Here is a 9,546-nt window from a genome sequence, read left to right on the forward strand (position 1 = left end):
TTGTGGAAGTACATTTACTCAAGTACTCCACTTATTAAAAAAACATATAGAGAATATTCTGAACATGTTATAAAGGATGGTAATCTGTAGAAAGAGAGCTTCTGTCTGTCTGTAAAGATGTGAGCGGGATTGTTGTTTACTATTATACAGGAAAGTTAGAAAAAGTAACGATTACATTACAATATAAAAACGGGGCTGACTGAGTTTAAAAACTGTTTTTCGGCAGGTTCCTGTTCTGCAGACACATAAAACATGGTTACAGCACGTCAGGACAGACTTTAATACAAGACATCTATATAAAAAAAAAAAAATTAGACAACGGAAAACAACAATACAGTTACATAAGGACATAGACATCATCTGGGCTAGACAAATACGGACAATGCAAACAAGGCTTGGACAATACATAAACGAATTAATGCGTGCAAGTGTAACTGTTAAGGAGCCTTTTTGAAATATGCGATGGATGATAGAGTTCTGATGTGATACGTAATGTCATTCCGTATCTTTCTCCATCCAGAGGCCATGATCTCCTGGGATAATTTCCAGGCCTTGATGCCTTGGAAAGTGGCGCTGCTGGTCGGCGGAGGCTTTGCACTCGCCAAAGGCACAAAGGTAAGCCGCTAAGTGTGTCCCTGTGACACAAACTTAATGCTTTCACCTGATATTCTTCAAAAGCTAAATATGTGTTGAGTCTTTCAAAAGGAGGAGGATGAATAATTCCACATCTCGGGAAATGTGCTCAGTTTCTTCTCGGCTTAGTTTTCTTTCTTCTTGAGAGTGAGATAAAGAGATCCAAACTTTTCACAAAGCTGCAGCATGCACGCACAGACACACACACACACACACACACACACACACACACACACACACACACACACACACACACAGATTAGTAATATAGTACTTCAAAATGTATTCAAGCTAGGTTTTTTTATATAAAAAGTAACAAGTAAGCCCTGGACCTCACCAATTTCTAAAGCCTGGCCACGGCTCTGCATACGTGTCCTTGTTTACAGACTGAAGAGACACTAAAGGGCACCAGTTTACTTCAATGCCCGTCTGTAAGAAGAGTTTCCATTAGATACTTTAAAGACTCCAGTGCAGTATGCAGGTCTGTTCTGGCCTTTGGTCTTTGGCTAACAAACACAAAGCAAAGATATGCATTGTGATATGACTCTCTGGTAAAAGAGGGAACTTTAATTTTTCCGGTACCTGCTTTCTTGAACGCACCAAGCCGGTTTTCAGTCCTCTCTGGTCACAAGAGAGGGAATATATCTTCTTGTTGTAATATGGGTGAAATGTCTGTGTGTGTGTGTGTGTGTGTGTGTGTGTGTGTGTGTGTGTGTGTGCAGGAGTCGGGCCTGTCTTTGTGGGTGGCTGAGCTGCTGACACCTCTGGGGGAGCTGCCAGTCTTGGCCACCATCGCGATCGCATGCATCATCGTCACCACAGTAACCGAGTTCGCCAGCAACGCCGCCACCATCACCATCTTCCTCCCCATCCTCTCTCCTCTGGTGGGTTTACTGTGGTTTACACTGCACAGACACTCTGCCGGACACAGCGGCTGAGGTTGAATAGTCAATTTTGAACGATGCTCATGCATTTACTGAATTTTCATCTTTATCGAAATAGTGGCAGGTGGCCAAAAAAAGTTGACTTCAAGCCCTTGAACACATCCAGTCCAAAGGAGAAACTGATCTTTAGGTAGCAGACAGCTGGCAGCAGACTCTGACTGCAAAAGTTAGGATTAGTGCAAGGTGCTCAGACAAACAGGTACAAGAGTTGTAAAAATATAAACTTTATCTTTGGGTGTGCTACCTTTTTAAGTTCCTCAAGTGCCAGCAATTGTCCCATGAGTTCAAAATGCAGCTCACTGTTTGGCCGATAACGTTCATGTTGATAAGCTATCAGTTGATTTTTCAGTATCGGCATCTTGTTGATACATCAGCTAGTTGGCTGAACATCTTGTTGTTCATTCGGGTTCTCACACAGGTTCACACATTTCCTCTGCCAAGACCAACGTGCCACATTCTGCTCGAACTGCCTGTCCCTGAAATACAAGTGACACATATACAGAATAAGTATCTGTGCGTTCATAAAATTAAAAACATTTCAGTCAGAGTTCACTGTGGTCTAAAAAAGCATCACTCTGCCAATGAATTGCTAAACAAACTACTTCCAGTTGAGCCAAGAAGAGACGGTAGCCCGACAAGTGTTGCAGATGCAGATGTTCTTGTGTGGTGGCACCTGGATTGTGGTTGCAGCTGCTGCTGTGGTCCTGCTCCACTACCATTATTAGTATTATTATTAATATTAGTCACGGTCCTACTATCGTTACTGTTACTGCAATAGCCACTGTTCATCATGTCATTCAATTTTACCCAATGCTATAATTAATACGAGTCATGTTTCTGGACAAACCGATTGAGGCAGATGGCCGCCCACCAATAGCAAGCTTCTGTCTAAAGTTTCTTCATGTTGAAAGGACGTTGTTTCTTGCCGCTGTAGCACCAAATGTTTAATCTTAGGGGGAATGTAAATTATAAAGAGGGGTTTAGACCTACCATATTTGTAAAGTGCCGTGAGATAACGTTAGATAACTGTTATGATTTGATACTATGAGTAAATTTGAGTTGTATTTAGCTTTTCTGTTGTAGAGTAACTATGAGTGTTTGAAATACAATGAACATACAAGTAAACAGCGATATGTTGCAGGACATGCAGTTTATTTGAAATTAGTCTGTCTATTGCCAACAAAGTTTGCTATGTTTTTAAACCCAAGCAACCCAAACCAAACCTTCTCAGCTTGCCCACCCTGAGTCAGGTATCTTCTCATGTAACTCGCGTTCTCGAACAATGAGCTTTGTTCAAATCATTACGTTTGAAAGACCATGAAAGAACAAACAGGCGGATGAATGACGATTCCAATCGATCCTTGTCGTTGTTCAATAACAAAGCAGCTAGTCACTATTCAGACTGATATTTGTGTTTGTTGTCATCTGTCTCTCTTCAGGCCGAGGCCATCCATGTCAACCCGCTGTACGTCCTAATCCCCACCACCCTCTGCACATCCTACTCCTTCCTGCTGCCGGTGTCCAACCCGCCCAACGCCATCGTGTTTGGCTACGGACACATCACCATCATGGACATGGTAAGTCCTGTGGTCCAAACAGAGAAACACAAAGCAGATAAAATCTACTCCTGAATGAACTCTACACTGACTGCAATGCTCAAATCCATCGGTGTGAAAGTCACTTCTGCAAATGTTCTAATGCTATAACTTCCATCTCTGATTGCTGCTGCAGGTGAAGGCGGGGCTTGGCGTCAACGTGATCGGAGTCCTCGCCACGCTGTTGGCCGTGACGACGTGGGGGGTGCAGTTATTCTCCCTGGACACGTACCCCGACTGGGCGCCGGTCCTCCCCGAGTTCAACTCCACTGCACCGTGATGATAGGTGCTCAGGCATGGATCTTAACGTGAGGCTTAAGGACTTTTTAAAGCAGCTTGTTCTCTGAAACCATTCGTACATACGGCTACGAAAAATAACGCACTTTGATTTGATGTGTACCACGTATTTATTGCTGTATGCCCCACATTGACTGCGGCTATAAGAACGCTCTCTATAGGGAGGAGGTCTGGGTCTTAAACAGCGCTTTCAGGCGGGGGAGCGGAGTTTGTGTCCCTGGGAAAACACAAGACTCTCACCCAGGAAACGTGCGTTGGTGCATCGGGAGGGGTTTAATCCAAACCACTAGGAATCGGAAATGAATTCCTGAATCGATCTGATTCCGATTCACGAAGTCCCGATTGGATTTCATTTCCAATTTGATGTAATTTAAATTATGTTGGAAAAATGTACAATACCAGTTTTGCTTGGATGTAAAAGAGATTCTCAGAGAATTTCTACTGTAAACTATACAAGCAAGAAGGAAACCTTAAATTAGTTTTTTAATGCACCAGGTTCATGTTTACATTAAGAATTTATCCCCAAAAAGTTGGTTTAAAGGACTTTTTACTTATAAATTCACAGGGAAAAGATATATAATAAAAGATAGACATCTGGATTTTATTGATTAATATTGGATCACTCGAACAAAGAGTGAATTATTTGAAGAATTGATTCTTTTAACCCAGCCCTACACACCACAATCATTTTCCTAAAGTTAACTGGTGGTTTTGGTGCCTAAACTTAACTGTTGCCGCCTCATGACCTTTGTCAGCTAAACTCAACTGCAACGGCCGCTGAAACAACGGTAACCTCACAGTCTTTGGTAGCTGTAGACCGCTGAACTTACTGTCATGTGACCTGTAACTCAGTAGGATTTCATACAAACCTGTTGCTCCGAGAGTGTGCTGGATCAAAGGGCTCCGAGGAGGCTGGAGGCACAGATAAATTTAAAGTGGAACTGAAGGCTTTCTAATGATTACATAAAATGTGAATGTTGTCACTTGTGGTAATGAATCCACAGACATTTAGCACCATCTCTGCAATTTTAGCTAGCTGTCTGGATTTACCCTGCAGAAGATCTGAGGACCAGGTAACCATAGTCCTCAGATCTTCTGCTGGGTAAATCCAGACAGCTAGCTAGACTATCTGTCCAATCTGAGGACTCTGGTTACCTGGTCCTCAGATCTCTGCAGGGTAAAACCAGACAGCTAGCTAGACTATCTGTCCAATCTGAGGACTATGGTTACCTGGTCCTCAGATCTCTGCAGGGTAAATCCAGACAGCTAGCTAGACTATCTGTCCAATCTGAGGACTATGGTTACCTGGTCCTCAGATCTCTGCAGGGTAAATCCAGACAGCTAGCTAGACTATCTGTCCAATCTGAGGACTATGGTTACCTGGTCCTCAGATCTCTGCAGGGTAAATCCAGACAGCTAGCTAGACTATCTGTCCAATCTGAGGACTATGGTTACCTGGTCCTCAGGTCTCTGCAGGGTAAATCCAGACAGCTAGCTAGACTATCTGTCCAATCTGAGTTTTCACTCGCACGACTAAAACAACCTTTGATTTTAAATGTTCCACTAAAACAAGTTGCTTCCTGAGGCAGCGGCACCGTGGCTGCCCGAGATGATTGTGATTGGTTTGAAGAAATGCCAATAAACCGGAGCATGCCGTAATGTTTCGTGGACTAGCCAGACCCTCCTCCTTCGCGACGCTGTGGAGGAGGGTCGGACAATGCGAGACTATCATCCAACTACCCGGTGAAGATAGCGGAACATCTCGCAGGAGTCATTGGAGACCAGACGAGACCTGAAAGGAGAGTGAATAATGGACTTTTTCATTCATCAGGTGGACACACATACCAACCGAATTGGACGATTACTATTTCGCGCTGTGTCTGCTGGAATGTTGTCAGACGTTTCAACAGCTCATTCAGCTGCAGAGATCAAAGGAAACACGAGTAACCCTTGACAACAGGACCTTTATTGGGAGAATGACAAACTGACATCTCTTAATTAAACTTGCTTTTTACATTGATATGTTGTTAGTAATAGATGCCGTTTAGAACTGATGTTTTGTCTCTATTTTTTTCTGTCATGTGGAAAACTCTGTATACACACACACACACACACACACACACACACACACACACACACACACACACACACACACACACACACACACACACACACACACACACACACACACACACACACACACACACACACACACACACACACACACACACACACACGTTGCCCTGTAAAGTCCTTCTGGATGTAAGAACACTGACCTCTAATGGCCACAGCGTCTTCTAAGTTAAGGCCTTTCATCCCAGGCTATTACCATATACTGTGTAAATATACTGTGTATTAATATAATACACCTGACTAATTAAAAAAAGCAATAGATTCTTCCTTTATAAAGTGTTTCAGATCATTGGTATTTGAACTTCTTGGTGATGTTAGAGGCTGTAGATTTAGCTGCACTGTTTTGTCCACCCTCGTTAACATTAATGGTTAAAATATTAGAATTTCTTAGAAACAAGTCATTTTTTATACTGATGGTTGATGGTTAAATCTCCATTTTTCTTAATTAACACAGCCCTCTGCATTAAGAAGTTAACAATCTTAAGTCACATAATATAAACGGAAATAATTGAATATTAAGTGACAACAGTGAAATGACAAACACGTGAATTAAGTGAAAAGGATGGGTGAGCTCAAATCTTCATTTAAGAGTGAATTTCTCCTCAAATTGTACTTTCTAAACAGATGTTTTCCATCTTAATGAACCTGTGGGCGTGACCCTTTTCCACCTTTCTTTCACTGTTTTCTTTGAGTTATGGAGATAAAGTGCCTAATTATTTTTTTTTGTTAGTGATAATTAAACTTTAAAACCTCATTGGTTACGGCTTGTGATGTATTCGTTACTTCCAATGCCAATATCTGTAAATGTGTGTCTGTTCCGGCTCTATAGAGGATCTTTGGTTCAGTGGGAGTTAAATCTACATGTTGCTTCCCTTTCCAGTCAAAGATCGTCTATGTATGAGGAGGTTTCACAGATAAAGGGGGGGGGGAAAGAGGGTTTTGGGTTGGGGTAATTCTTATGTAACCAGATAGCGAAGTCCCTCCTCTTCCAGTGGACGGCATTGGACTTTATTTCATAAAACATATGTACGGCAGTGAAGAGCGAGAAGCAAATAATGTTTTAATCTTGTTAGAATTGAGCCGTAAATTACACACATGATGTTAAAAGGTCATTTTGAAGTTTGTCGTAGTACCACCTAGTTTTGTGTGTAACCGCTCGGTGGACTACACATCTCATCTCTCACAGCATACGTCACCTTGCTTGATGCTAGGCTAGCTAGCTAGCTTAGCACAAGATCTAGTTATGTTATTTTTTACATTCTCAATTTGAACATTATCTGTGTGTGCTAAAAGGGGTTAACTTGACGTTACTGGGCAGTGGGGCCATTGTGGAGATGGGCGTGGTCTGCTGTCAGCTGCAGTGGAGAGAAGTGGGTCGTAAATCATTTTGGGACTTTGTGGGATAAATCGGACCCGGGCAGAGGCATTAATAAAACTAGCCTATATGAAACCAGCTTTCTTTCAACCTGAACTCACAGATTTCTGAACATTTCTGGCCCCTTTACTCAAAATCTGTGGCAGTTTAACAGAATCGCCCAAAATTTCTTGATGGGCCCACGGAAGTATTCTGTGAAATGAACATGGCTCTGGGGACCATTTCCCAAAGGAGGGTAAGCAAGCGTCCACATAGTGGACCTCCTATAGGGAGGTTCACAGGCTAACAAGCCATCACCGACCGTTAGCATCCCATTGACTGCCATTCATTTTAGCGCCCCTTTGACAGCGGATAACTTTACATTTAATGCGTTTAAAGACTCTATTTATCCATTATTTATTTCTAAAGAAACAAGACAATGTATGAAAGGCTCCGTTACCTTGTATCTCCCATTCTGGCTCCGTGGCAGATGTTTTTATAAAAATAAGCAAACAAATGTAGCCTATCATAACCGTGCAACTTACGTTGCATAGTAGAAAAATTACCGTATAGTCAAGAGTAGCTCGCAGGCAGTTTTGACTTACATTGCAATACTAAAGTCTGTGCCTATGTTATCTCCTGACATGTATACCACGCTCTCCGTCTCTGCTGATTGGGAATGATTGAGATTTCTCTTGCACAGCTACCAGAAGACTTACAACTTTCAGACAGATTGCTCACGTCACGTACACGTGGTCAAGCTCAGTTGGAGGCTTCACATCACCGGAAAAATGCTTCTAATAGATTTCAAAGCTCCCAGTGGACGTCCACATCGTGGCTTCGTCCATTTCTTCAACTGCCTATGCCTTTTTAAACACAGTTTTTTATTTGCAACATAAAATATAAAAAAGACTCGAAGTGTGAAGTGCGTGTTCCGGTTCACGAAACTCCGACGGAGTGAGACCTCTTGCTCACGTTCTCTTATCTGTGGTGCAGCCACAGGTTGCTCACCTGTGCTGCCGGAGCGCTCCCTCACAGAGCGCGCGAGCTCCGTGCAGCAGCCAGAGCGTCGGGGGCGCGCTGCCATTCCGACACTCATCCCCGGTGCGACGGAACGAGGCATGCGGCAACAACCTTCGTGTTTTAACCGTTAATACTCCTCCCACCTCTGGAAAGAAAAAGGTCCATTTTGGGTCTTGGCTCCAAACACGAACCACCTCAGCACGGAAGCACCGTGAGTTGGCAAAGTGCAGCCGTTAACGACACGTCGACTAAAACAAACAAAATAAAAGCTCACAACAGTTGTTTCTCTCTTGCTTTGGCATTTGTGCGGTCCGAACCGGAGTTTTTTTTTGTACGCCGTGAACCATGCTGGACCCGTCCTCCAGCGAAGACACCGGCGGGGAGTCCGACCCCGAAGTTGTCCAGGAGACTCCCCGAAAACCGTCTGCTAGCTCGGCGGGGAAACGTGGGAGCAACAGCCGGGCCGGGGGCCAGCGGCGACGGTCCCCTGCACCTGGAGGTGCCCCCGGCAAAGGTGCTAAGGACGGCAACGCTACAGTTGAAGAGGAAGAGGAGAGGAAAGAGCGCGAGCGGATCCAAAAGGAGGAACAGGAGAGGAAAATTAAACTGCAAATATATGTGTTCGTCCTGCGGTGCATAGCCTACCCGTTCAACGCCAAGCAGCCCACCGACATGGCCCGGCGGCAGCAGAAGGTGAGTTTTTCCCCCCCAAAATAACATGCACCTGTTGTTTGGTATGAAGGGTCCTGCTAGCGAACCTCCATTAAAGATGTATCGATTTAAGGCTTACTCTCTCACCTGACAAAATATTTGGAACACACAACAAAACTTTGAAGCTCTGTGAAATCATGAGTAGCTACCGATTCATTCGGCATGTTTTTGATTCACCAAGAATTACTTTTTTTAAACGGAATTGTTTCTTTTCTCTTCGATTCTCCTGTTGCTTTTACATTGTCGCCGTACTATAAAACACTGCACGCAGCGCCGCTGTCACCATTGTGATCCAACTGTTGCATTTGAAATATCTCGTAATCACGCGCTAGATATTGTGTAGAAATAATGCCGTATACAACATCCATTTGGCGTATTTAATGGTATGTGCCTTAGGCGTTTGTGCTGTGTGTGTCTGCTTGGTTCGCCTCATGTCGAGTTTAAATTTTAAGAAATCCGAAAGGAGTCTGGAATAGTGGTAAAGACAATCTTGGGGAACCGAAAGGATCGGTTTTTGGCACATGTAGGCTATATGCTCTTTGCAGTTTTTTTTAATTGCCTTAAAAATACCAGCATGTCAAGAAACAAACCACCCTGTTTCATCATTATTAACTCATTCATACCAGGTTATCCATGTATGAAGATCAAATCAAATCAAAAATTAGGGTAAAATACCATCGCAAAAACAATTTCAACGTCCTAAACTCAAGTGGCCTTCTTAAAACGCCTTGCCACATTAAACTTGCTTTACTGAGGTCAGAATACCATCTGTTGATCATCACTGCACCCTACATGAAGGTAGATCAGTTTAAATAACATTTTAGACATGCATATTCAGTACAAAGATGTTTTGGTG

The 9,546-nt window shown here is 43.2% G+C and overlaps 2 protein-coding genes across 2 annotated transcripts in view; both read left to right on the top strand.

Annotated features, from left to right (window-relative positions):
- The window catches only part of slc13a1 (solute carrier family 13 member 1), a 15,491-nt gene extending 12,039 nt beyond the window's left edge, over positions 1-3,452 (top strand). Inside the window, exons 13-16 of the mRNA XM_034880237.1 lie at positions 521-615; positions 1,356-1,517; positions 3,017-3,154; positions 3,309-3,452. Coding sequence (XP_034736128.1) covers positions 521-615; positions 1,356-1,517; positions 3,017-3,154; positions 3,309-3,452 — 539 coding nt within the window. The remainder of the gene's footprint in view (positions 1-520; positions 616-1,355; positions 1,518-3,016; positions 3,155-3,308) is intronic.
- A 4,507-nt stretch (positions 3,453-7,959) lies between these two features.
- cadps2 (Ca++-dependent secretion activator 2) overlaps positions 7,960-9,546 on the top strand; it is a 159,242-nt gene continuing 157,655 nt past the window's right edge. Inside the window, exon 1 of the mRNA XM_034879016.1 lies at positions 7,960-8,672. Within this exon, the coding sequence (XP_034734907.1) occupies positions 8,325-8,672 (348 nt within the window). The 5' untranslated portion in view covers positions 7,960-8,324. The remainder of the gene's footprint in view (positions 8,673-9,546) is intronic.

The sequence above is a fragment of the Etheostoma cragini genome, chromosome 8, assembly GCF_013103735.1.
Source record: "Etheostoma cragini isolate CJK2018 chromosome 8, CSU_Ecrag_1.0, whole genome shotgun sequence".
Classification (NCBI taxonomy): domain Eukaryota; kingdom Metazoa; phylum Chordata; class Actinopteri; order Perciformes; family Percidae; genus Etheostoma; species Etheostoma cragini.